The sequence below is a fragment of the Lolium rigidum genome, chromosome 1 (genome assembly GCF_022539505.1).
Source record: "Lolium rigidum isolate FL_2022 chromosome 1, APGP_CSIRO_Lrig_0.1, whole genome shotgun sequence".
In the NCBI taxonomy this organism is placed as follows: Eukaryota; Viridiplantae; Streptophyta; class Magnoliopsida; order Poales; family Poaceae; genus Lolium; species Lolium rigidum.
Genome location: NC_061508.1, coordinates 183,521,005 through 183,548,102, shown reverse-complemented (window position 1 = coordinate 183,548,102; position 27,098 = coordinate 183,521,005). Strand labels below are relative to the sequence as shown.

The 27,098-nt window shown below is 46.5% G+C and overlaps 2 protein-coding genes across 2 annotated transcripts; both read left to right on the top strand.

Annotated features, from left to right (window-relative positions):
* The first annotated feature begins 13,845 nt into the window (after nucleotides 1-13,845).
* Nucleotides 13,846-19,466, top strand: LOC124685881 (F-box protein SKIP1-like). The gene is made up of 2 exons (XM_047219912.1): nucleotides 13,846-14,304; nucleotides 18,677-19,466. Exons 1-2 carry the CDS (start codon nucleotides 13,943-13,945, stop codon nucleotides 19,248-19,250), a joined length of 936 nt encoding a protein of 311 aa, XP_047075868.1. The 5' UTR covers nucleotides 13,846-13,942; the 3' UTR covers nucleotides 19,251-19,466.
* Nucleotides 19,467-24,426: 4,960 nt separating this feature from the next.
* On the top strand, nucleotides 24,427-25,269 carry LOC124682799. The gene is made up of 2 exons (XM_047217411.1): nucleotides 24,427-24,645; nucleotides 24,767-25,269. The coding sequence occupies exons 1-2, from the start codon at nucleotides 24,498-24,500 to the stop codon at nucleotides 25,006-25,008; spliced, it is 390 nt and encodes a 129-aa protein (XP_047073367.1). The 5' UTR covers nucleotides 24,427-24,497; the 3' UTR covers nucleotides 25,009-25,269.
* The last annotated feature ends 1,829 nt before the right edge of the window (nucleotides 25,270-27,098 follow it).

Genomic DNA, 27,098 nt, shown 5'->3' with positions numbered 1-27,098 from the left:
TCCTAGGGTCAAAGCATTTTCTCTGATACCAACTGTGGTGACCCAGCATACCACTGCATGGTGTAGTATGCAAGTCTGATATAACACCAATGAAACACCGTTCCACTAGTATTATATCGCTCAGAGTGGTACAACAGAAACATATGCGGGTCCAAGGCATGTCTATAGAATTACAACATCGACTCTGTTACATAAGATCTTTACAGCCTCCTACTTTACAATGAGGTAAAACTGCAAATAAACTCGAACTCTATTTGTAGAGTATTACACTAACTACAGAGGCTAAGAATAGACTCTAGCTAAATAGGAGCTAGGTTTAGGAAGCTAGTTCCCTTCTATGGCTAAACTAGGTTTTCTCCTTGTTGGATGTGGTACCCGACTCCTCTGACAGGGTCCTGTCTCGTGAAGTAGTTGTTGTCTCCTCGACCTTCGAGTTGCACTGTAGATCCTCCTTCGATGCCTCCATATCTAAGTAGGGGATTTAAGAGTGGGATGAGTACGAGCATACTCAACAAGTTCATTATAGGAAAGAGGTGTTTAATGCACTAGCTATAGCATTAGACCAGAAATTCTAATACCAATGCAAGTTTTCATAACCATTTCTTCAAAAGGTTGCTTTTATTCAGAAGAACTATGTCCGTCGGCCTTCACCGGTTTACTAGAACTTCATGGAGCTCCTTTCCGGCCGCGTTCGCAGTTCCATATCCTGCAACGGGGAGTGACAGGTCACGGTTCATTACACTCTGCAGAGGTGTGTTGCTTTACCCATAAGAGATCTTAACCTTGGTGCCAACCAAGCTGCAGGCTTGTCCACACTTCCTATGGTGTGAGGCCCGGTATAAGGTCATAGCCAATCATATTCCTCCGCTACCTCATACACCCACCCTTTGCTGCAAACTCCGACCCTGGGTCCTCGCCGGTGCTCTTATACCAATTAAGGACGGCCCCCGACCACGACAACGAGTTCGGGTCTCTACCATGAACTCCTTCGCCGGCAGCTGCAACCCATCATAGACCGCAATAACCGTGGGGACTTCATCGGGACCCCCACCCTACCACTTGTCCTCTCTTGGATCAAGGGTACCACTTGTCCTCTCTTGGATCAAGGGTCTACGGTAAAGCGCATCCGTTGATGTACAAGAGGTGGAAATACAATTGACTATTCCGTCCCACTCTAGATCTTATGGTTAACACGGGTACTACGGCACAAGAATCACTGGACGACATTTGTTGTTTAATCCTAGATGGATATAAACCCTTGCAATGGAACCTCCACCATATCAACACAATCCATGGTTCCATTGCCCACCACATAGTCATATTCATAGTTATGAAAATAGTGGTTTTGGTTTTTATGCAATAGTGATAAACATAGTACTTTGCAAATAATTTGGTAAAAATACTCAAATGACATGAGCAAGCGATGAACTTGCCTTTCTTGACTGCAAGATTATGCAGACAAGGTCTTCGATACGTAGTAACTCCAACTTCTGAAATAGCATCATCGTCCGGTAAGGACGATGTTTAAAAGATTGGCAAGGATGCAATAATGCATAATAATGAGATGCAATCGCTCTAAGCGTGACCTAACCCCGATGATTTAGGATCAGTGAGTTGTAATGATTGGTTCAGGGTGTGTTGCACTTTTAGAGTGATTCACAAACAAGGTTCTTATTAAGGATTGGTTGCTTGGTATCATAAACAGGGTTTATAATATATCATACTAAGAACACTAATAGCACACAACAAAAACATTTGGTATAATCCTAACATGTAATGAATAGTGGTTGGTTTTAGCACTATATGGCATGGTTAATGATTAATTATCATATACTTCAAAAGAATAACTTTTGAAGAATATGTTCTTTAATAAGGAACAAGTATGATAATTAGGGTTGTGGGGTTCTAGGGTTTACTATGATTCTAATTGGTTTCTGGAGTAAGGGTTAGATGGATCACAACATAGTTGGATTCATCAATAGCTAAAACTTGTAAGGGTTGAGCTAAGCCTAAGCATCTTAAGCAATTAATTACACATGGGTGCTACCAAGGTTGGTTATATCTTACTAGTGATAGATAGTTAGGGTTTATAGGTCCTATTAGGTATGGTTGATGAATACTCTCTATTTTCTTCAAAAGAATAACTTTTGAAGAACACACTTCTTAAATAATAAGAAGTATATCAATTAGGGTTGAGGTGGTCTAGGTTTTATTATTGGATTCACTAAGTAAGGAATAATTGACTCCTAAATAGGATGGTTCATAATTATGAAGTACTTGTAGAGTTTAGTGGACTATGGTTATGTAATGATAAATATTGGGCATAGATTCTATTGGAGTTCATCACCATGGTGTGGTGCTAATCAAGGTTAATTAAGGATGAGATCCTTAATAATAAGGATTAGGGTGGATCCTACTTAATCATCTAGAATCTATTAGGATGAACACATGGAATACCACTTTATTAGTGATAGGTCTCTATTATTTTATGAAGACATGACAAGTATTTGATTGCTTCTATGGATCTATGAATGTTAATGAAATATCATGATCATATACTCTAACCTAAGGTTAGGGTTGGAAGCAATTTAGGGTTCACATGTAATAATGGAGTTAGGGTTCCTAATGGAGTTAGGGTTTAGGTTTCCTCATGGAATGATGGGGTTCTAGTTTTCTTCCTTATGGAACTAGGGTTTTCTAATTACCCTATAGTTCTTGGGTTAATAACTTCATTAATAAAGTTGAAGTTATTGATAACTTTGAAATAGAAGTAATAATGGATTTAACATTATATTATTTTTAAAAGACTTAAACTATGATAAATACTATTAGGGTTTAGGGTTTTAAATAAAAGTGGAAGTAATGATCAATTAGGACTTTCAAATGATTAAACATAACCATAAAGAAACATTTGTTATATTATATGAAATTTAGCACAAAATAATAGTTACTATTTTCTTGGTGTGAAAAAAATAGAAACAAGATTTTTTTTTTATATTTATGACTTAATAGTTTAAGATTTAAAGTTAGTTTTCTAAATTTTATAAGAAAATTCCAATTATTGTTCTTCTAATCTTTAAAGTACTTTTTGTTTTCTATTCTTGTTATTATTTTTATTTTTATTATTGTATAGATCATTTATGATACTCACTTTTATTTATTGGTTTTTTTTTCTAAAATAGACCCAAATCTATTGGATTGGCCCAATGGTCTGGCCCGACCAGGTCCGGCCCAACCAGATCCGACCGAGTCGGTCTAGGTCCAGTGGACCAGACCCTACTGGTCCATTGACCACATTCGCTCGATCGCTCCCCTCTCCTCGTTTTCTCGTCGTTTACCACGACGCGCACGAAGACCCCGAGCCCTCCATGGCCTGGCCGCGCCGCCGCCTTTCCCCGGCCGCTCCCGGCCACCTCTGGCGCCGGCGTGGTATGGATTTGCTCCGCCTTGAGGTGATCTACATCTTCACCTCCCCGATTTGATTCCTGAGGTTTCTCCCATTCGCCCCCAACCAGAAACCCTAGCTTACCGTGGATGGTTTTGACCGCCACCGGCCTTGGCGAGCTCCGCCGTCTGCTGTCGCGCCGCCGCCACAGACTTCTCCGACGTCGCCATGTGCCCGCACTAGTCCTTCCTGCTCCTCATGTGCACCTGCTGCCCAACGGCTCCGCCGCGTGCTGCTTCTTCTAGCTGCTCCCGCACATCGGCGAGACGTTGCTCTGGCGTGATCATCCTCACCTCCGCTCCTTGCTCTCATTCGACCTCGTTACTGACCACTACCCCAGGGGCCCTCTTTGGCTCGCCACGGTCTGACGGTTGTGATGGGGATGTTCCAGCGGTGTTGGTGTGGTGGTGGTGATGCTTCTGGTCGTGTGTCGACCACTGCTTCGACGCCGGCGGGACGGCCACTGGTGTGCAACCCCGGAGTCCAGGTACTGGTGGTGCTGTGATGTGCTGTTGCGACTACTTCATCCTCGACGCCGGATGGATGGTGTCGCGGACGCAACCCCGGCGTCGGCCTCTTCTTCTATTCGTCTGCACCACTGTGAGCTCGCTTCCTCCCCGCTCACTCTCTGTTTATGATCATATGCTATATTATTCCGCTTGATGAATATGTGCCCCCAAAGTGTTATAGTGAAGCTTAATATTGTGGCTGGCTCATCACGTCCCGGTTGTTTATATTACGGCTAAACTGGTTTGTGAAGTCTGACTTGAACTAAGCAATCACTGGTTCACATGAAAATGACAAGTGCTAATTTAAAAATACCCCAATTTGGATGATTAATTATCCGCAGCAAATGTAGTTTACTGAGGTGAACTAACGCTGATGAAACTGAACTTATATGTGACCATTTCCGTTGGTGCAATAATTCCTAGCTAGTGGTTGTGTTGCATGGGAAGTAATATGCTCCTTGGTATTATTAAATTACTGCAACATAGATATTTGCTAAGAACAGATGCTACTATTGTTGGGTTTGACTGTTTCAATGGTGCTTTAATTCATGGTTGCTTGCTTATGATTTGTAGATCACTTGCACACTCGATTCAGTCCAATTGGTTTGTTGTGTCTTTTTGCAGTATGGTTCTATCCAATCTCTGAAAATGTTTATCTTGTCGGAGTGGTACCTAACTGCCTATCTACTCTACCTTGTTTGGATGATTTTTATTCATCCACACATATTTATCTTGTTGTGATATATTGATGCCCCATTTAACTCATGGTTGGGTTTAAGCAATGAAATAGAAGTACTATTGCTTGATGATTAACATGATGGATTCTTGGGAGCTTATGGTATGCTTATAGTGCTCTGATTGATGGGGCTGCTTACTGGATCATGTGCATACATGATCAGATCTTGTGGTTATGTTGATGGCTTGCTTATACTTAAACTGATAAGAACAGATACGGCTTGATTCTTTGGCCCTGCCTATGATGCAAAGGCTGAGGCACTTCCTGTTGATAAGAACAGATATAGTATTTATGGTTTTATAAGATTCTCTGTGATGAACTGGGCATAGCACTTCTATGCCAGATCTGAGAGAAATCCATCTCTCAAATCCTCCTAGACAGAGTCTAGTTGAAGGGTTGATAAATGGAGTGTTGTGTATTCTTCTCTTTATTTCCCCTGTTCCTAGTTGTGCAAGCTAGTATGCTTGAGATACTTATGTTAAATCAATGGATTAACTCTGTTGTAGCAAAGTGATTTAGTTGGTGTTGATAATCTTGATCTACTTCTTGTTTGATCGCACCTCCTCCTAGCTCCTGATCTGCTTGTTCCAGGCTCTTTCCAGCTTCTTGATCTAGATTGGCTTGTTGACGATGATCTTGCTAATCTTCTGGCTTGTTGGATCTTCACCACCTCGACTTGAGCCTGCTTCTCCTGATCCTAATACTTGCTCTGGCTTGGTTTGGGTGATGATCTACTTCTTTCATTTCTGGTTTGTTTCCTGAGGATGGTCGATGTGCTAGTCTTGTGCTGGGCTAAGCGGCTATGTGTGGTAAGGAGTATACTTTTATTTGATGTCTTAGAACTCTGCTTGGCCGACAGCTATGCCATGCAAAGTTGGTGTGTGAGCTGCCTGCTTGCATGGTGCAAGTCCCAACCTGGTACACTCCCCCTAGTGGATATGCATCGGCTGGAAGAGATCTTCCTTCCATTTCTCTTTATTTCTAACCAAGCCACTTGGCATTATTTCTATTTCGTATCCTCTTTGTTTGTCTTGCAGGTGCTCAGGCTCAACAAGAAATGCTTGAAGAACTTAACTAGTTTAGCCTTTTGCAATTCTTTGTAATTTTCATTTTCTTTTTCATTTATTCACTTTCCGCAATGTTTTGTAATAATTATAATTCAAATGAATATTGTAAATGACATTGTATGTTGTGTGTTAATCAATAAAGCTCAAGTTTTCCCTAATGATCTTTTGATATATGTTATATTCATTTCTATTTCTTCATTTTCCAGTTTATATAATTGTTTATTGGATTATTCATAATTTGATTTATGATATATCAAATTGAAGTATGAATTTGAAATTCAAACCTAATTTGTTTGAATTCAATCATGCAACTTAAAGTAGATTATGAAATGTTCCCCTCTCTTCTCGAAACCCTAAGTTAATTTAGGATAGCTCCAAGTTTATCGCACTCTCGAAACCCTTAATTCTGTCTGGTGACGAGAGAGAAACTTGTTCCCCCTTGTTGATGTAGTTTTATAAATAAGCGCGAAATTTCCCCAGATTTTCTATGCATGAATGCAATGCACACATCTGTTTCCTCTCTTTTTGTAACCCCAATACCTGGGATATTACAGCAAAGGGCCAAGACAATGGTATTGGCATCAACTCTGCTGCAGGAGAATGAGGTTTTGCGGAAAATCTCTGGCACGCGTCGCAAGTTCGCACTATCTCCTTCGCATCCTCAATTGCTGTCAACCAATAAAATCCTGCTCTGAAAACCTTGGCCGCGATTGCTCGACTGCTTGCATGATGACCACATATTCCTTCGTGTACGTCCTTCAGAATCATCCTTCCTTTTTCGGGTGTGACGCACCTTTGTAACACACCCGAAATATTTCGCTTGTACAACTCCCCTTTGACAACAGTAAAGGCTTTAGATCGTCTAATAACTCGCCTTGCTTCAACTGGGTCGTTGGGTATTTCCTTCCTTACAATCTGCACCATCATTACTAGATCCTGTTCCTCTTCTTCTTCTAGTGCTTCTTTTGGAGCCCCCGAGGGTTTCTCATCCTTCTCCTTCTTCTTTGGTTTCTTCGGCTTGGTAGATCTCTCTGCTATCTCCTCCCAAAACACGCCTGGTGGAATCGCGAGACACTGCGACCCAATGTTTGCAAGAACATCGGCTTCATCATTACTTAGCCTGCTGATGTGATTTACCTCGCATCCATCAAACAGCTTCTCCAACTCGTTATACACTTCCTTGTATGCTATCATACTTTCATTGACTGCATCGCACTGATTCATGACCTGCTGAGCTACCAATTGTGAGTCGCCAAAGATTTTTAGTCGAGTTGCACCACAAGCCTTCGCCATCTTCATCCCATGTATGAGAGCTTCGTATTCTGCCTCATTATTAGACGCGTTTGGAAACGTCATCCGTAAGACGTACTTTAATTTGTCGCCTTCAGGTGATATTAGTATCACGCCTGCTCCAGCTCCCTCTAATCTCTTGGACCCGTCAAAGTTCATAGTCCAGGTTCTCGACAAATCTGGGGGTCCCGTATTTTGTAACTCCATCCACTATGCGATGAAGTCTGGTATATTTTGTACGTGATGTCCCGAGGAGAAAGTTCTATTCCCCAAAGGGAGACACGACCCGTAGCCTCTGGATTGTTTAGTATATTGGATAAAGGTGCCTCATTAACCACTATTATCGGATGTGTCGAGAAATAGTGCCGCAATTTTCTTGCGGTCGTAAACACTCCATATGCTAGCTTCTGGTACTGCGGATACCGCTGTTTTGAAGGCGATAAAACTTCACTGATAAAATACACCGGCCGTTGTACTCCATGGAGTTTTCCTTCCTCTTCTCTTTCGACGACAAGTGTCGTACTGACCACCTGAGGTGTGGCTGCAATGTACAGCAGGAGGGGTTCCTTCTCTTTAGGCGCCACCAAGATAGGTGGTGTCGAAATTGTGCGCTTGAGATCCTCGAAAGCTCTATCTGCCTCTTCGTTCCACTGGAACTTCTCTCCTTGCTTGATCAAAGCGTAGAACGGTAACGCCTTTTCTCCCAGCCTGGCGACGAATCTGCTTAAAGCTGCGACTCGCCCAGTTAATTGCTGTATTTTTTTTTAACTTTGTTGGCTTCCTCATTGTGACGATAGCTTGAATTTTTTCTCGATTAGCCTCGATTCCTCTTGCTGAGACTAAGAACCCAAGAAGTTCTCCTGCAGGGACGCCAAAAGAACACTTCGTCGGGTTCAGTTTGAGGCAAAACTTGTCAATGTTGTCGAAAGTTTCTTTTAGATCCTCGATCAATGTTGTCCCCTTTTTTTGATGTTATGACTACATCGTTAATGTATACTTGCACGTTTTTCCCAATCTGTGTTGCCAAGAATTTCTGCATCATCCGCTGATATGTTGCTCCCGCGTTTTTCAGACCGAAAGGCATTGTTCTGTAGCAAAACACGCCATAAGGTGTTATAAACTCTGTCTGTACTTCATCATCTTCTTTTAATCTGATCTGGTTGTAACCATAAAATGCGTCCAGGAAGGAAAGACGTTCACATCCTGCCGTGGAGTCGATGATTTGATCGATCCTTGGGAGTGGAAAGTGATCCTTTGGACAGTGTTTATTGAGACACGTAAAGTCGACACACATGCGAAGGACTTTCGTGTTTTTCTTCGGGACCAAAACTGGGTTAGCTACCCACGTGGCCTCTGTATGTAGCTCTTTGATAAAACCAGCCTCTCTGAGTCGATCTATCTCTGACAGCATGGCTTTGCGGTTTGGTTCCGAAAAACGCCGCAAAGGTTGTTTGATTGGTCTCGCTAGTGGATCCAAGTTTAGGTGGTGCTCGGCAAGTTCCCTGGGTACTCCTGGCATGTCAACTGGACACCATGCGAAGATTTTCCAGTGCTCACGGAGGAACTCAACGAGCGCGCTTTCCTATGCGAGGTCCATGTCTATTGCAATGGATGTCGTTTTCTTTGGATCTGTCGGATAAATCTGCACCTCCTTGGAATCTTTTGTAGTGTTAAATGTTGGCTCCCTGAGAGGCCTTCCTATATCTGGCAACACATCATAATCAGTTGTGAGCCTTGACGCCATATATTCTGCTTGCATCCCGAAAGTTTCTGACAGTCGATGAAAATCCTTGTCGCATTTATCGGCTAATGCAAAACTTCCTTTGACTGTAATCGGTCCTTTAGGTCCAGGCATCCTCCACAACAGGTACGTGTAGTGCGGTACCGCCATAAACCTGGCATATGCTGGTCGTCCCAACAGGGCGTGATATTGCGATGGGAAATCCACGACTTCAAACTCCAGCCTTTCTATTATGTAATTTTCTCGGGTCCCAAACTGAACATCGAGATTGATCTTCCCCAACGGATAGCTCGGCTTCTCTGGCGTGATACCATGGAAACGTGTGTCGGTTGGTTTCAGATTTGTGAGAGATATGTTCATCTTCCTTAGTGTATCTGCGTACATAAGGTTTAGACTGCTGCCTCCATCTATGAATACTCGAGATACGTCGAATCCTGCAATTACTGCTGGTAAGATAAGTGCTGACTGCCCTGGTCGAGGAACTTGCTGCGGGTGATCCGCTATTGTGAAGCCAATGTCATGCCCTAACCAATTTAGGTACTCAATCGTTGGTGGAGGCATCTTCTCTGCCATAAACACTTGTCGCGAGATTACTTTCTGAGCTCTATTGGACGGCCTACCCTTCTGAATCATCGAGACCGCACCGTTGGAGTTGGGGTCAATGTACGGAGGTGGTTGTTGTGCTGCCGCTATTCTGAGCTGGTGTCGATTTTCGTCCGTAATTGCGGGAGGAGGTGGTAAGTGGATCTCACTCCTGGGCCCTTGAGGATTTCTATTTGCTGCTTGAGCATTGGTTTGCCCCGCGAACCTTAGCATTGCTTGAAAATTTCGACAGTCCTTCTGCAAATGTCCTGACTGTCTCTTTCCGTTGTTGTCGAGATAAAAATGCATCTGACACGGCCCATTCATCATGTCCTCGGGGACACGAAAGGTCTCTGGAACCTTGGCCCACTATTTTGCCTGTTATTTCGAGAATCGTCTCTATTGTCGTCTCGCTGTTCGTTACTCCTTTGATATTCATCTCTATTGTTTCCTCCAGCGCTTGCCCTAAACACAACCGATATTTGACCAGGAGCATAGTAATTCGAGAACTGTTGAGAGAATCGTCGCCTATTTTGGAAATTTCGACTACGGTCCTCCTCCGGTGACCTGTGTCGCTTATTGTGAACATCATCTTCTCCATCTGCCCATCTGTTTGCTATCTCCATCAATGCTGACACAGTCCTTGGGTTAGTTCTCCCCAAATCTTCAACGAAATCTCCTCGTCGAATTCTTGCTACGAACGCATCTATTGCCCTCTCGTCAGATATGTTCTCTGCCGAGTTTTTAATAATGTTCCACCTCTGGATGTATTTCCTCATTGACTCATCATGCTTTTGTCGACATGATCTCAACTCTTCTAGCGATGCAGGTTTTTTGCAGGTGGATCGGAAATTCTTGACGAACACATCCTCAAAACTGTCCCAGCTGTCGATGGAACCTGGGGGAAGCTTCTTTATCCAAGATCTTGCGGCTCCACTCAGATGTACTTGGATGCTCTGCATACCTGTTGCTCTGGTTCCTCGTATCAACTTCGCCGTCTCGAGATAATCAACTAGCCAATCCTCTGGATCTTGTAGGCCATCGATTTTTTTGAAGTTATCGGGTAGTTTAAACCCTGAAGGAACTCGAGTTTTCCGGACCCTCCTTGTAAAGCACGGCAGTCCACACATATCCTCATCATCTATCTCTGGGGAGTGCTGATGTTCCCTTCTATTTTGTCGTGCTCTGTCCACCCGTGCTTGTGCTGTTGTGTCTCGTGCTCCACTTGTTCTCTCGGGACCTGAGTGCTCGCTGCGGCAGAGTCGTGGACTATTTTGGCTTGCTGATCCTTCGGGAGGCGGAGTTACGAACGCCGTCCCCATGGCTCCGACTCCTGCCATGGCCATATTGTACAATGCTTCTCTTGGATCTCCGAGAGGTGGCTTGGATGCGAGGATGAAGGCTTGCGTCGCCATATACCCAGCTTCCGGTGTTTTGGGAATAATATTCCCCCTCGTGTCGATTGACATAAAAGACATGTCGAGGTTTTGAACTAAGTTTTCTCTCTCTGCTTCAGGTATATTTTGCAGCCGAGATCTTGCTCTCCTTCGAGCTTCTCTATGACTATCTCCCGAAGTTCCTGAATGTCGGCTTAGTTCTGCCCTTCGCCTGCTCGATGCGGAGGCTGCTTCCTGCCTCCTGTCCAACTCGATTTTCTGTTTCTCGAGCTCCCTCCTGATACGTGCAAGCCTATATTGATACGCTTGTGACTCCTCAGGTGTTGCCGTAATGGTCATTGGTTCTGTACCATCAATAGCTCTTGCGACTGGATCCCATACTGCCTGCGGAAATCGCACCATCTCTCGTGTTCCTGGTCCAATATATTTTGTTCCCAAACCTCGCGCAAGATCTGCGGGATCGACATATGGATTTCCCGCATCGTCGAAAGCCTCTGACGTCGCCGGTTCTGGCCGGCTTGGTTCTCCAATTGCGTAGATCTGATGATATTTTGGATTCCGAACTTTGTCGGGTTTGGTGACACCATCATAGAGATTGGTGAAGACCTTTCCAACAGTGATGGATCTGTCGATGAAGTTGAAGCTGTCGATGTCGCTCGAGTCATTGCTTATATAGGAGTCCGCAGATGACTCGAAAGACATGTCGCTGAAGATCTTGGCGAGTTTTTCACTTGCCCTAGTGCTGATGAAGCGTGGCGATGAAGTTTTCTCGTCGCTTGTCTCGATTGATGATGCTGAACTTGAAAAATCGGGATCGACCGCTGATAATCTCGACGAGATCGGAATTTCGAGACGATACGCTCCTTCTTTCTCGACGCGGAAGTGGAATTTTCCAAACGTCATCTCCATGGGCTCCTCCAGATACGCATATGCATCCAAACGGGAGGGCGGGTGAGGAACAAAATCAACTAGACCAGTTTCGATCTGTTTACCTCTGTCCATTGTGTTGCTTCCAGTTGATGAAGTCGACGATCTTGAACGTGCCATCGAGATCAGCTCCTTGACACCTCTAGTCCCCACGGTCGGCGCCAATTGACAAGGGATTAACTTATCAATGCCTACAGGTTGTAGACTAGGGTTTTAGTTGGAAGTAGAGGGCAAGTAGATCTCGAAGGTTTCAGCCGAAAAGTACTCGACGATGTAAAAACTAGGGTTGTGTGAAACAATGAATCGATGCTCTCTTTGTCCCTCGACTCCCCCTTATATAGGAGGTGGAGTCGAGGGATTCATAATACACAAGTTACAGAGTCCGGGAGGGTTTCTAACCCGTCCCGCAAGATTACAAGTAATACTTCCTAATATAACTCTAGCTTTCCTTAATAGCAACTTGGGCTTCCGAATCTTCTTATTCTTCGAGTCATGGGCTTTCAGTAAACCCCGGGTACTATCTTCGGCATGCCCATTGGGGATGCCTATGTCAACAGGAAAGCCACACAGATCCGGAACGACGGCGAGGATCCGGTGTGGCGCCATAAATGCTAGCGCAGAAGTCGAAGGGAAGTGACCCCTGACACTGCTGCGTTAGAAACAGTGCGCATGTCACTGACAGGCACTGTACCCGAGAAATTCTCGACTTCGCCGAGAAGAGTTTAATGACCAAGATGCCGGAAAAGACCGGTATGGAGAGAAAAGTTCGGCACAGATGCCGGAAGGTTTGAACTGGATACCGGAAGGATTAAACCGGTACCTTGAATGATGGGAACCTGGCATGGTCCGTTGGATAGGATCCACCGGACTATACCAGCTTCGGGGACTAATGTTGGGGGGATGACCCCCGGTATGCCAAAGGCATGCCAAACCGGATGGTTTGAACTATCAAGATACCGGTATAAAGGTTATTCCGGTCTAACAAGCTAAGCTTTTGGCTAAGTGAATCTATACCGGTATCCCATGAGGGGTATACCGGAACAAGCTAAGAAGGTACCGGATTACCGGTACAGGCTACACTGTAGCACGTCGGCAAGGCCGGTCAAAGATTCTCTAAGGAGCTAGAGGACAAAGATGAGCGAAGCACTTCGGCTTTAATCGAAGCTACGAGGCTAAAAGCAGAGGATGACGTAAAAGGTATCGGAGGATGTCACCGCTCCTGATTAAAGACATACCGGTGTCATCCGGGCCAAAGAGGCTTTGTAAAGTAGTTTTTCTAGTCAAAGATGCCATTAGGGTTTCTTAGGGTTTCTTCCCCTGTAAGCCACCCTCTCCCCTATATAAGGAGAGGGGGCACACCCTAGCGCGGGTACGAAAAACCTTGTATCAGATAGCTTGTAACCTAACTCGATGGAATAGAGAGATTCCTAGTTGAGATAATCCTTGTGTTCTTCTTCTTCTACCTCTGGCCAAGGCCAAGTTCTTCAGGAATCCATCAGGAATTCATCCACATATAACCAAAACCCTCCCCCGAATCCTCTAGCGCACATTCGGCCCTAACTTAAGCCATCCCATGGCATCTGTCTGTTCACCACGACGACACCACTCATCCCAGTCAGGCTGGATCCTGCTCAAGGATCCGGCAAAGCCATTGACCTTGGCGCGATGACAAAGAGGGGGACCAGACGATTGTGGCGCGGCAGCGGGGATGACGACCAACAACGATGACGAGGCAACGAGGAGGTGGGCTGGTGAAGGGACGGTGGCCGGCGGCCTACCTCGCTGGAGTTCAGCGGCGACGGTGTGCACGCCGGCCAGACGAGGTTAACGGGTGAGGTAGAGGCCTTGTCAATTTGTCTATTTCCTCCCACCTCATCCTAACTAGTGGGCCCAACTATTTTTTTACAAAATGCCCCTCAAACTAGAACCTTTCTAACATATGCATCCCTATCTATTTTAGTCATGCCATGTCATCTCTGCAGGTGGGTCTCACTCGTTAGATTCTCTGTCAATTCGTGATTAAAACAAGTTTAGTGTTTTTTGCGAAATCTCAGTAAAATGTGGTATTTTTTTTGCTCTTGAGCATAAAATGGTACTAAAATCTATATTTAGCCCGAAATATGGTTGGTTTTACGCTAGCAACTCGTTACTGTAGGAGACGCCAAAATGGCTTCATTCTTTGTCTTCTCCCAAATCAGGAAAGAGAAATACTGAAAAGAAAGGAGGGCGGAGAACCCTAGCTAGCAAGATGGTGGCTGTAGTCGAAGGAAGCGAGGCGGCGCCGGAGGAGAGGGACTGGTCGGATCTGACGACGGTGTGCCTGGTGGAGGCGTTCTCCCGGCTGGACCAGGAGGACCTGTGGCGCGGCGCCATGTCGTGCTGCCGCTCGTGGCGGGACGCCGCGCGCTCCCGGCCGGCGCTCTTCGCGGCGCTCGACCTCGACCCGGCCTTCGAGTCCATCGGCGCCGACGCTGCCGAGTGGTGGACGCCTGCCTTCCAGCGACGTGTCGACGCTATGCTCCGCTCCACCGCCACGCTTGCCGCGGGGGAGCTCCGCGAGGTCCGGATCCGGCACTGTTCCGATGACGCACTCGCATTCGCCGCCAACAGGTGCGTGTAATCTCTTAACCTGATGGGGTTGAGGTCGTGTGCGACGATGTGCCCATACGTCTGTGCAACCTTTTTTCTTTTGTCAATGAACTTAAAAAGTAGGTTCCGCGAGGGCATTTCCATTGATATTGGTGGACGTTACAATCAACTAAACATAAGCTTAGTGTGTGCAAGCAAATTGGGTGGGTACTCATAGAGTATCTGAACCATTTATGATCAACTAAAGGGGAAATGATATTAGGCTCGTAAATTTTGGGGCAAATATCTGTTCTCGCAAGTCCCAGCCAACTAAAGTCCACCACCATCCATCACAGTTAGCTAATCCACAGAAAATCATTGGCAGCGCCCATCCGTGCAAGCTTCGTCGTCAACCCAGCTCAACTCAGTTTCATCCTGGTGGTCTGAAAACATTTTGGAGCGCGGGCTCTATTGTGGTCATCCACTTGCTGTTAGAGGAAGCAATCTGTTTTGCGTGTGTATGTGTTTAGTTTTAGGACTTCATCTTGAGTGATCAAAGTGTACATATATACATCTGAAATTAATAATAAGAAAATAGTCTTACATACTCTCATGGGCCAACATGCTCTGAATTAAGCATTAGGTCATATGAACTTTGCATTGTTGAAAGAAATAAAACAGCAGCGGAAACTCCGAAGAGCACTTGCACAGGTAGTCGACAAAAAGCAATGCGTCTCCTCAAACGTCGTCCTTGTAGAAATCCCCAGTGACATCCTCCTTGGCTTTATCACCCATTGGAAACCACAACAGAAACATGGTCAATGAGTACTTTACGTGCCCAGCGCGCCACCTTATTTGCAGCAGACCTATCTTAACTACATGCAGGCTTGCCAACGGAAGGATGTGATTCAGTTCGTACAACTGCATCTTTAGGTGGTAATATTTTAGATAGATTCCAAGACGATTTTGTTAATCTAATTCAGTTAGATTTTTGGGGTTGTAGTGCAATCTCAACACCACACTGGATGTCAAGCAGCGGGGTTTAACAACTCGGCAACAATGGCTTCAACTGCCACAACTTAATGCAGATCTTACAACCTGACTTCCAACAAAATGAGATGAATGAAGCAGGGAAAACAGGTCTTAGCATAACCAGGCTCCTTTGCCCATCCATGACCTTAGACATGGCTATTCGAATAATTTGGCACTCTGCAGACTGTGTACCTTTATCAACAAGATACAGTAGTGATAACTTGGGTGGTTCACAATCTTCCGGCTAAATTGCCCAAGCCCTCACAAGGATACCTTTAAACTACTACTTTCTATTAACCGCAAGAGACATTATTCGCCTGCAGTGGCCGTCTTGCGCTATACAAGGATTGCACCTTCTTTCCTACTCATATCTCAACGGAAGTTACCACTACGTCATAGGAGGTTAGTTGGCCAAGCCATACACATTTAGGCTCATCGTTGTAATGTTGAAACAAAGGGATGCATACTCGTGTTTAGTATTCACTTGCCATGCAAGTATGCAAAGGATTGTGTTACTCAAGTATCTCATGAATGAATGTTGTCAACAGGGGGAGTATTAAATCTCATATCTGGTACAAGTGTACTCAAGAGCTGCCAATTAGTTTGGGCCAGAGGGAGTATTAAATCTCATATCTGGTTGCCATATATGATAATTTTTATGTGTCTAAGGTGTTGCCTCGCCTTACTCTTTAAGCGCTTAGAAGGTGAAAAGGTCCCCAAATTCCTTAGATCACCTTAGCGCCTTAAAAAACATGCTAGGAAGCATGACTAAGCATCATTTAATTCTGCGCCAACTCTAGGCGAGAAAACAAGCCTTGATCCTGATCTCCTGCCTCGTCACTCCCTACTTATTTTAATGTAAGTTGCAACAAAATAATTAACCTTACTTCAAACTCCAAAACGTATCATGGGAGAAACAAAGATCAAAGAGCAGACAAGCTGGCATGAAGATTCCTTTGAGTGTCGAGGGATATGATAGGGGTGCTAAGGATTACAGGTTCCTTAGGCTGGTCATAGTGGAGAGTAACTTAGACTAGTAACATATGCCATGTTACTAGTCTAGGTTACTACCTTCATAGTGGGTAGTAACTTATATGTGGTGTTATGCATTGTGTTATTTATTTTGTTGTAGACTTATTTTGCCTTGGGGTGTGTGATGTTATGGTAACATAGCTAGTTACCACCTCACTCTCTTTCTTCATTTATTGGCATGCCATGTCACCAAAATACCTTGAGATGTGTGATGTTACTAGCTATGTTACTCCCACTATGAGCAGTCTTACAATCGGTCGCATAATGTCCATAACCATACCATACTATAGCAATTACCACATGATGGAACATGCGAAAAGGGTCCAATATGCACAAACTTTGGTGACAATTTTATAACTTGATCAATTTGGTAATTAGCAAAGTAGTATTCCCTCCGATCCATAATAAATGTCGGAAATTTTGCACTAATCTAGTACTAAGTTTGTACTAAGTCACCGACACTTATTTGGACCGGAGGGAGTTTTTTTTTTTTATAGCCTGGTCATTGCTTATGCAACAGACAAATAACAAATGTGATTCTACGATATTGAAATTAGCTCACTGTCGATACGTGCCAACGACTACAACATGCATCTGTGAAATTAACAGTTTAAATTAACACTAGCAGTTATCAACTAGTGATCTGAGCAAGCTGACAGCTATTTTACACGAGCAAGTAATTATCATGCGCATGCAACCATAGTACTAAATGTGCTAGCTAAAACAGAGGCTATCAACTTAACAGGTGTCAACATGAACTCCTAGCCAAGTATTATTTGAACATGTATAAACTCTAGACTCTAACTGCATGATGGATCATCATCTACTCCAAACTGGATGCTAGCTGTGTGAACTACGGGGAAGCACAGAACTGGCTACACATGAGCTAATTGTACAGACAGGATGTAGAGACAGGGCCACATGAGCTATTGGGTGTTGTTGGTGGCCAGTGCTAGCATGGTCATGGGAGTCATGAGATGGGTAAAATTGAACCAGTGAACCAGTGAAAAAATACAAATACATTGGTAGCAGGGAACTAGTCTGCGGCGCAGCAGCCAGCCGGCAATGAACATGGACGAAGTGGCGCTGTGGTAGTGTGGGAAGGTGGAGTTACGGATCATGGACCTCAAAATTGATTGAGAATAAACGTAAGAGACTTCTAGGAAGGTCTACGATATGAAGTGATCAAGCTGTACCTCACCGGAGTAGATGAACGTGGCAGCGAAATGGTGGACTGAGTTTGGGAAGAGACGTCAGATTCTGGCGATGTGGTGGATGAAGCTCTAACTTGTTCGGTGCTACTTCCTCGTGGGTGCGTGACGAGTCTCAGTGTGAAGGAAACCGCCCGGTCGTCTCTGTTGGCAGCTTTCAGTGGTGGCGATGGCTTCATGTGCTCATGAAGAAGGGTGAGGAGAGCTGGGGCTGGCTGTGCGGAACATGAATAGAGAGGGGCAGTGGGCTTGGCGCTTTAAACAGACGATGGGAAGAAGCGGTTCAGGCGTTTGTGGTGCAGGTTGTGGGCAGTTGCCAATGTTGTCCACAATGGCAGCATCCTGTGCTCGTGCAGGTGCTTGGAGTTGGAGGTGGAGCATGCAGGACAAGGTCAAGCTGGGCAGGCCCTAAGTAGAAAGAGAAGGAGCAAATGGGCTGGGTAGAGTCGGTCCATGCGCAGGATGAATTCGTGAGAGAATTTCTGATTTAGGAATTTCTCAGAAAACCAATTGAGTCTAGGAAAATGCCAAATGAAGTTTGACAGTCGTAAGAAAATTCCCAGACAATTTTAAGTATTTAGAGTACTCTAAAAATTTACCATTTTGACATATGAGGGTTGGCCTCCTTGCTGTACATGTCAGTATCTTTGTCTACTCAAGTACAGTTTAATATATCTCAATTAATTGACACGAAAACCAGAAAAAAATATTGCTATTAAAAACTTAAGAGTAACATCCTTAATTCGAAAACAAGCTACTTTTGATATGTTAATTCTTTCTGCGGAGGAGCTAGTTGTTAGTAGACTGGCCCGTTGATTGCACTTTTTCAGATGCTCGATTACACCAAAATAGCCATTTGTGCTGGTGCCTGCATTGACCAAGGTGGCAAAAAATTGAAGATGCTTTGTCTGGCTCAATAAACTTAAGTTGTTCTTCCTACTGCGTTTTCTCTGGTTTGATTTTATGTGGCAATGTGAGTGTATGTGTCATTCTACTGACACCTATTTGCTTGGATTTGACATGTCTTTATGTATAGTGTCTGGTTGCCATCTATTCATTTGTACTGGAAGTATCATTCTGAGTTCTTTTTTGCTGGAAAGTATCATTCTGAGTTCATTCCTTCATTCATCCATATGCAGATCTCCACAGCTCAGTATCCTTTCCATCAGAAGCAGCCGGAGTGTAACTGACCGATCGATGCTTACGATTGCATCATGCTGTCCTGTTCTTACTGAATTGGACATCAGCTACTGCTACGAGGTTTCATACAAGTCACTCGAGGCGATTGGTCAGAATTGCCCTAACCTCATAGTGCTCAAAAGGAGCATATTCAACTGGCTTGATTCATCAGAGCATACTGGAATAGTTCCTGCTGACTATCTAAGAGAATGCCCCCAAGACAGCGATAGGGAAGCCATCACAATTTCAAAATATATGCAGAAGCTGAAGCATCTGGTGCTTAGGTTCGCGAAGCTATCTGCTGTTGGCCTTAATTCTATTGCTGAAGGATGCAAGGAGTTGGAGATTCTGGACCTGTTTGGCTGCGCGAATTTGACATCCAGGGGAATAGAGCAGGCTGCTGGAAATTTGAAGAATCTGGAGACTCTTGTTAAACCTAACTTGTACATACCGAGGTCCTCCTTCCACATGGAGAGGTACGGACATTGGCAGTTATATGATGAGAGGTTCCAGACAAATGTCTTTCAGATATAAAATGAAGCATCAAGCTTGCCAGGGTCGCGTTGAGTCCCCCCCTTGACCTTGTTAGTATGTATGCATGGGAGGTTTGTTTGATGTAGAATAATAGCATCCTGTTTGACCCATCTTTCGAAAATATACACATGAAAGACTGTTGTGCTTCTGTTATTTGTAATGTTATTATGTGCTGTAATAAACTGTAGTTTTATATGTCTGACCTCTTACTGTCAATATTTTCTTGCAAGAAACATCCATATTACGCATGTTATATTTGTTTATGTGATGCTTCGGAAATCAAACAGAACGTTTGCACTAGAAAATATCCTACATAAGTGTTGAACATGGTCAGCTCATATAATGTGTAGACCCTTGTAAGATTTTTTTTCGTTGGAGATGTGGACCCTTGCGAGCTTGGTTTGGTTTAACCTGGAATACTGGCGTAACTGGTGCCCACGTAACGTGGCGGTTTTCTTTCTTTATTCGATGCTGATCCAAAACCACCTTTCGACAATGGCGACCTTTCTTTCTGTCCCTTCATATGAGAACAGATATGATGCCTTCGTTGTGTGGGAAGATTATGCATTGCCTTTTGGTCAGTTGGGATCTCAATCTGGTTTATGTGTTAGTGTTGGATCCTGGGCGAATATATGCCTTAGAGCATCCCCACTAGGCCCCCGACGATGTTTTTCCAATCCGAACGGTGTTATTCGGCCCAGTCGCCCCCCCCCCCCTCCCCGTTTCTCGATTTCGTTCGGATTTGGGCCTAAATTCATCCGGCGAGCCCACGCCATCCCTGGCCCCCCGGGAGCGCTCGGGGACTCTGGACGAAACGAAACCGCGCGAAACGCCGAGGAAACTTCCCGCGCGTCTGGTGGCCCCAACTTGTCGGCGAGAGACACCGATCGTCGTCCTCATCGCATCGTCTTCCGCGCGCTGTAAAAGCCTGCCGCCAGTCAGTATTCGCCGGCCGCGTAGCTTCCACCCGGCGAGTTAATGCCGCCGCCTCGGTATCACGCACGCCTACCTCTATTTATCGCCGAACTACCGCGCCCGCCCCACATTCACCTCGCTCGCCTTCCCCCAAATCTTCCCCGATCTCGAACGAACCAGCAATGGCGAACGACGGTGCGGCCAAGAACGGCTTCGGACGCTGCTCTCTCCACCAATGGGAGGGACGGCTCCTCCACATGGCGGGCTAACAGGCGCCGCCGGACTTCCGCGCGCCGGGAGGATGGAGACTGAGCGCGGGCGGCGTGCCGATCCCGCCGCCGCGATGGGCCGGGCCGCCCTCGAGGCGGAGATCGACGCGGTGCTCGTCACTCTCAGTGACGAGCAGCGCGCGGAGCCACGCTTCTTCCCCGACAACTACGAAGCGTGGACCGAGTTCTTCCGGCGCAGGTACGAGCGTGAACTCGCCGCGTATGACGGCCCTCCTCCTCCTCCGGCAAGGAACAACGCCGCCGGCCGCCGGCGGTGGTGGAGCGCGCCTGACCGCACCTTCTTGAATGTGCTCGCGCACATCGAGGGCGGTAATTCCCCCGTCCTGCAAATGTCGCCGCCGGAGGCGGCTACTGTGTCGCACCAGCGCGGTACCTCTTGGCTGCCGAGGAGGATGGCGCCGTCCTCCTCGTCGTCTGGGTCAAGGTCGGCGTCCAGGTCCGGCGGGTCATCGTCGTTCTTCGTTAAGAAGGAGCCGGCGTCTCCGTCGACACCGGCGCACGTCAAGAAGGAGCCGGCGTCTCCACCGCCGAGCAGAGGGCGCAGCAGCGGCGCCCTCGTCATCCGCGACCGACCCTCCTCTCCGCAGCGCGGGCGGAAGAGGAAGTCGGCGAAGAAGGAGGCCGCCGCGGCCACCGCGAACCAGCTCGCCGAGGAGGAGGCGAAGCGCGCAGAGGATGCCGCGGTGGCAGAGGCGATCGCCAGGTCGCTGAAGGACCTGGTGCCCGCCGACAGCAGCCTCCCCATCGACGCCGCACTGGAGTGGTCCAGGCGCGACTGGGAGCGCCAGGAGACGGAGCAGCAGCGGCAGATGCTGGATCTGGCCGCCGCGCGTCAACTCGCCGCCCGCGCCGCCGCACCATCCGCCGGTAGGAACACCGCGCCCAGCAGGGAGGTGATCAAGCTCGAGGAGAGCAGCGACGACGACATCTACCGGCCGTCGCCGCCACGCGCCGGCGACGCTGGCCAGGGTACGAGCCGCTGGTACGAGGCGCCGCCGCCCCAGGACGACGCCGGCTCGAGCGACGACGATGACAGCGGCGACTACACGTCCTTCTACCGCCATTTCGGCATGTAGGAGGCCGCTTTTTAGTTTAAGTTTTAGTTTGCCAATCGCCGAATTCAAATATATGTACGAATTCGGCCTATTTATGTACGAACTCGCCTCTATATGTTAAATATCATTAAATTTCGCTTATGTCTGAACGAGCTTCGCCCAATTTTGTCTGAATTGGCCGTTTACGTCAAAATAGTTACATCCATCCTGGGCTCGCGGCTGGGAAAATGGGCCGCCCCAGACCAAATCTTCCTCCAATCCGGACGAAAATATCGCCGGATTCGGGCGTGGGCAGCCCCAACGAGTGGAGATGCTCAGCATCTCCATCGGCGACCCCCAAATAGGTGCCGGTAGGGGCGCTGGCACTGCCGTATTGGGGGCGCCGATACTGCATCCTCTATTTGGGGAGCTGTTCCCACACCGGCGCCCCCAAACCGGTGGCCCCGATAGGAGATTTTTTTACAAAAACTAAATATTTATACTTGTAGTTTCATTTTAATGCCATTCAGGATCGAGAAATGAATAATATTTTAGGGCAAATCCGAGTAAAACATTATTCACTCCTCGACCCCGGATGACATGTGAAACCTGCTTATCTCTAGCCTACTACCTACTGGCCACCCGACTATGTGGAGGTCGACAATCGTCCGCACCTCTCTCGGATGCTCTCTCCGCCGCTCCTCCGTCGTTGATCCCCCGCTGCTCTCTCCGCCACGAACGTCAAGTACGGATCTATTCGCGGCCACCGCCTCCTGACGCAGCTGCTGCTCCAGCTCCTCCCGCCGCCGACGGTGATCCAACTCTTGCCTCTGCAGCCGGAGCTCCATCTCCGCCAAACGCTGCCGCTCGTAGACTTCATCCTGACGCTGCTGCTCCTCCCGCATCACCCGCCACAGCGCAAGCTCCTCCCACCCCAGCTGCTGGCGCGCCTCCCACCGGCGCTGCCGCTCCGCCTCCCGCCGCCGCTGCGCCTCCTCGCGCTGCCGCCACTCCGCCACTCCACCTCCTGGTCCTGCCGCTCGTCCGCGACAAAGACATCTACGGTCGCCGCTAGCGCCGCCTCCTCCCAAGCCTCGTACTCTGCGAGCCACGGGTCCACCTCCACGACTTCTACGTCCGCCTCTAGCGCCTCCTCCTCCCACGAATCAAACATTGTGTTATTTTCTAGGGTTTTTGCACCAGTGAGGGGAAGGAGGGATAATATAGACCGGCGGCGAGGCGGGAAACCCCCCGCGCGGTGTCGTGGCGGGAGAACTTCCCGTGCGGCGTCGTGGCGGGAGAGTTTCCAGCCCGGCGTCGTGGCGGTAAAATATCTCGCGCAGCGCCCTGGCGTCACTAACAGGCGGCTCCCAGACCCAAAATTTTTCGCCTCGCGAGGCACCGGCGCGCCCTTCGCCAAGGGGCCGTCACAGGGTTGCTGGCGCTTCTATTGGGCTCGAAAAAGCGCCGATGCTATTTGGGGCGCGCGGGTGTGAGCTCATTTTCGCTCCCGGCCCCAAATCGCTATCGCGGCCGCTATGGGGCGGTGGAGATGCTCTTATGCAACAAATGGCAACAAACTTGATCCCTCTACCATAAAAACATATTTTCAAGTGTTAAAAAAATTTGACAAAAAAATTTACCTGTACATCTCCATAATATATGTGTGTTTGTCAAGTTTCACGAAAAAATGATATTTTTTAGTCTACGTGAAAAAGGGAAAATTTATCTTGTGACAACAAGTCGATTTTTCATAAAACGACTTTGTGCACATGAAGATGTACGTGTGAAATTTTTATTTCAATTTTTTTTGACATTTCAAATGTGCCTAACATGCATTTCAAAATAAAAGAGAGCATATGCTCCCATGTGCCAAAACATCACTCCCATGTGGGTGCTTCGTTATTATTTTTGAATAGAGAGAAGCAGAGAACCTTAGATTCTGAAATTTTAGCGGCTTGAAAAAGAAGAAAGAAGGTAGGTTCTGTCGCAGTGAAGATAAAATTTTAGTGCCCTTCTGTGTAATCCGATCCACAATAAGAGTTAGCTCTAATTTAAACTAAACCCTCATACTTGGATCGCTAATTTAAACTAAACTACCGACATTTATTATGAATCGGAGGACAATGTCTATATGTGTATCTTTTAACTAACCAACAAATGTAGTTTCACACATCTATTTCCATCATTTGCACTGACTACTCATAGCCTGTACCTTCCAACCTTTTTCGTATTTTTCTTGCATAATTCGTAAGAATTTTTAATGATATATCTGGGTCGTGTTATTTTCCTGCAATTTTTTGTTGATTCAACTATTGTTCCGCACTAGTCACATGTCTGAAAACTTCAGTCCGTTCAGAATTCGGCGAAAACTACATCTCAGAGGGAAGAGACCACACTACATGGGACGTTCCTTCCGTGTAGTCACTAACAAAAAGGAGATGAAAAAAAGAAACCAGTTTCTGTATTTCTAGATGACAGCAAAAATCCTGTACTGTAGGTCAGAGCTGGCAAAGGCTCTTGTCCATGTAGAGCAATAGCATCATGGATTCCCTGCGCCAATCACATGCGCAGAAAGCAATCAAAGCTGCGCCTCGTGCTGTCTTTTGCCCCCTCGATCTTTCCCCCATCAGAAAAACCAGTGGTGGCAAATAGCACATGAACAAAAGCATTTGATACTGTTGCCTGTTTGGGAGTTGAGCTAATATCAACAGCAATCTTATGGGAGAGCTCTAATCCTGATTTTGAAAGCCAATGAAAAGTGAGAAAGGCACGTTGCAATCTCTCCTTTAATCTTTTCTTCACGGTGTCTGCCTCAGAAAAGCACAAAGCTGAACTGGTACCACCGTGCAATTAACTTGTGGAGTGGTCTTGCTTGTTGTAAAAAAGAGAAACTTGTGGAGTGGTCTTATCTTACTAGCTACCCTCCTGTACCCGGGAGGTATAATAGGAGCCTCCACCCACACTCCACATCGGAGTTTCTCTGTTGGCCACCAGTCCATCTCAAGATGAAGAAAGGTACTCTTGCTCTCTTCCTCCTCTTGGCCTTTGCTTCACATGGCACATGGTGTGCAGTAGCTGGGAGAAGCGTCATGGCCGATGCAGCTCATCACCATCTGAGGCCTCATCTCCAGGTGCAGGCACAGGGATTGCTTCGTAAGTACCTAGCGTGTATCGATCTCCTCTTCTGCTTTCTTGACGTTTCAGGTCCAGCCTTTGCTATGGAACTAAATTTTGACAGCAAAATATATTCCTGGAACTGCTGCATGTTCCGCAGAAACCAAAGGCAAGCATCTCCTGGAGATGCATAATCCCAGGAAGTTTGGGCATGCGCACATGGCTGGCGGCGGCCCAGGCGGTGGAGCGAGCGGCGGTGGGAGGACCACCGGTGGCGGCGCGGCGAACACAAGGCCTCACAACAGCAAGAACGGGGTTGCTATGCCGCTGCCGGCTCCGGTGACCTCCGTCCTGGCACTGGTTTTCACCACCACCATCCTCCTCGCGGCGCTCAGCTTCTGAAGTGCCGATCTTGTTGCGGGTGGTGTGTGCTAGTTGCGTTGCAGTTTCAGAAATGGTTTGTGTAATTGTTTCTCGGTATCGTACTGATATATTGTTCACTGGCTAGTCGTTAGACTATACTTATGTTCCTCCAGTTCTTCAATTAGCAAGCAACAATCAGATGGTGTAAACTTTTTTTTTTTGCTGCAAGAAACAAGATAGTTCATACTTCTCCCCGTCAAAAGAAAGAAAGAAAGTTCATACTTCTGACTTTCTGAGTTCTGCGGTCGAGTTCTTTGTCATGTATTGTAACGGTTTTACTTGATTTACTCGAGGAGCTGCACAGAAACAGCGACAAGGGAGAGGCAGAGACCATGAGGAATCGAGAGTAGAGCTGTAGAGGCGGGCGAGAAAGAAAGGCAGTAGGTAGGAGTCCAGGATTCGTATGCCATATTCGATAACGCTTACAGCTAACCAAGTCTCAATCGCTGTCCAACTCTTGCAAGGCCCAAGGCCCACTATCCAACTTCGGTTCCTTCTTGGCCCGTCTGGTTGGTAATGGACTAATGGTGTAGCCCGTGACCCCCATGGAGGTTGGAAGGTGGGTTGTTCTTAAACACGTACTGATGGATGGCAGCAGAGCCATCACCACGTAGAAAACTGAATTGGCAAGCCGCTCCATTGAAAAGAACATGAATGGTGGCCGCATCCCCTTTCTTCAGATCCAGACAAGGCACTGGAACAAGCGGCGGAAAATCGGTTGTAAGGACGGAGGACAAGTCGGTGTTACCTCGTCTTTTGTGGCCGTACATGCTTCTTGTTGAGAGTTGAGACATGAACCAATCATGTACTATCTCACTCTTGTTCAAAAAAAAAGAGTACTATCTCACTAGACGCTGAGACTACCAGGAGCGGCTCTTTCTATCCCTTCTCTCATGAGCACTCTCCTCTAGGGATGTAAACCAATACGATTAGATTTTGCCTCTATCACATTTTTCTCTTGGATTTGGAGGGGAGCAGATAATAACCGGTTGTGGATTCAAATGTGGATAAATCGGACAGCATATTCGGATTGGAAACGGAGCGGAGTTGGACACAAAGAATTAATCGGAAAAATACTTCTATAGGTAGAGATTTATAATTTCAGCAAAAGTTTAGAGGATTTAACCCTTTGAGCCTACAATAGTGAATGAATTAAGACAATAGAGATAAGATTTATACTAAAACCCGAGCATTCATCGTGATGGGATAAATATAGACTGAGTAGACATGGTTGTAAAATAAAATAGGTAGCTCCCTAACTCATGATTGTACAAAATTGGCATTGAATTTTGAGTAGAAAATCGGATAATCTAGGTTGAAACATTGGGATAGTCTTAATTAAATTTTGGATAATCCATATCCGCGTGCTATTTGCTATACCATATATACCTACATCATATCTGGATATTGCGGATTCGGATATCCCTATCCGTCGAATTCTCAAAAATCAGATATAGATTTCTTAAAACTGATTCGGCCCATAATTTGGTACGGAAATTATCCTATCCGTCACCCCTACTCTCCTACATCCCAAGCCAAGCCAAGGCCATCGTCGTTGGAAATGGTCATGGGCCAAGCCAAGGCCATTGTCGCCGAAGATGACTGCCTGAGGCGAGCCCCTCCCCCATGTTGTGTATAGTGGGTGTGAGTCTACTAGTTTAGGGCTTTTAGTGCTTCCCTTAGTGGAGACTGTCTTCATGCCGAATGGATCTTGGCCATGGACGCATCTGACCTATGTGTGGAGGCTGCTGGTGGTGTTGCTCCTTGCCATGGCGTTCCAGCGGCCGGAGGCAGAGACGAGAGGGAGTTCACATGCTGCTCTCCTACTAAATAAGCTCGAAGGGCTGCCTCTAGATTTGGAGGTCAAGCTTGGAGCTCTTCTTTCTCCTCTATTTGCTTCATCTAGTCACCATGGTGGCGAAATATGGGGGCAGATTTGGAGGCGTGAACTCGATGTTTGGTTTGTGAAGCTCGTGATGAGGACATCCCTACCTCACTACTACCTCCGTCATTACAAGAAGATGATCCTGCTGTGAAGGTCAAGTCCAATGAAGTCAGGATTGGACAAA

Excerpts from the sequence above, each read along its gene's own strand:
- LOC124685881 (XM_047219912.1), top strand. The coding sequence starts at position 13,943 with ATGGTGGCTGTAGTCGAAGGAAGCGAGGCGGCGCCGGAGGAGAGGGAC. Across the intron at positions 14,305-18,676 it reads CTCGCATTCGCCGCCAACAG|ATCTCCACAGCTCAGTATCC; the intron begins GTGCGTGTAATC and ends ATCCATATGCAG.
- LOC124682799 (XM_047217411.1), top strand. The coding sequence starts at position 24,498 with ATGAAGAAAGGTACTCTTGCTCTCTTCCTCCTCTTGGCCTTTGCTTCA. Across the intron at positions 24,646-24,766 it reads GCAGGCACAGGGATTGCTTC|AAACCAAAGGCAAGCATCTC; the intron begins GTAAGTACCTAG and ends CATGTTCCGCAG.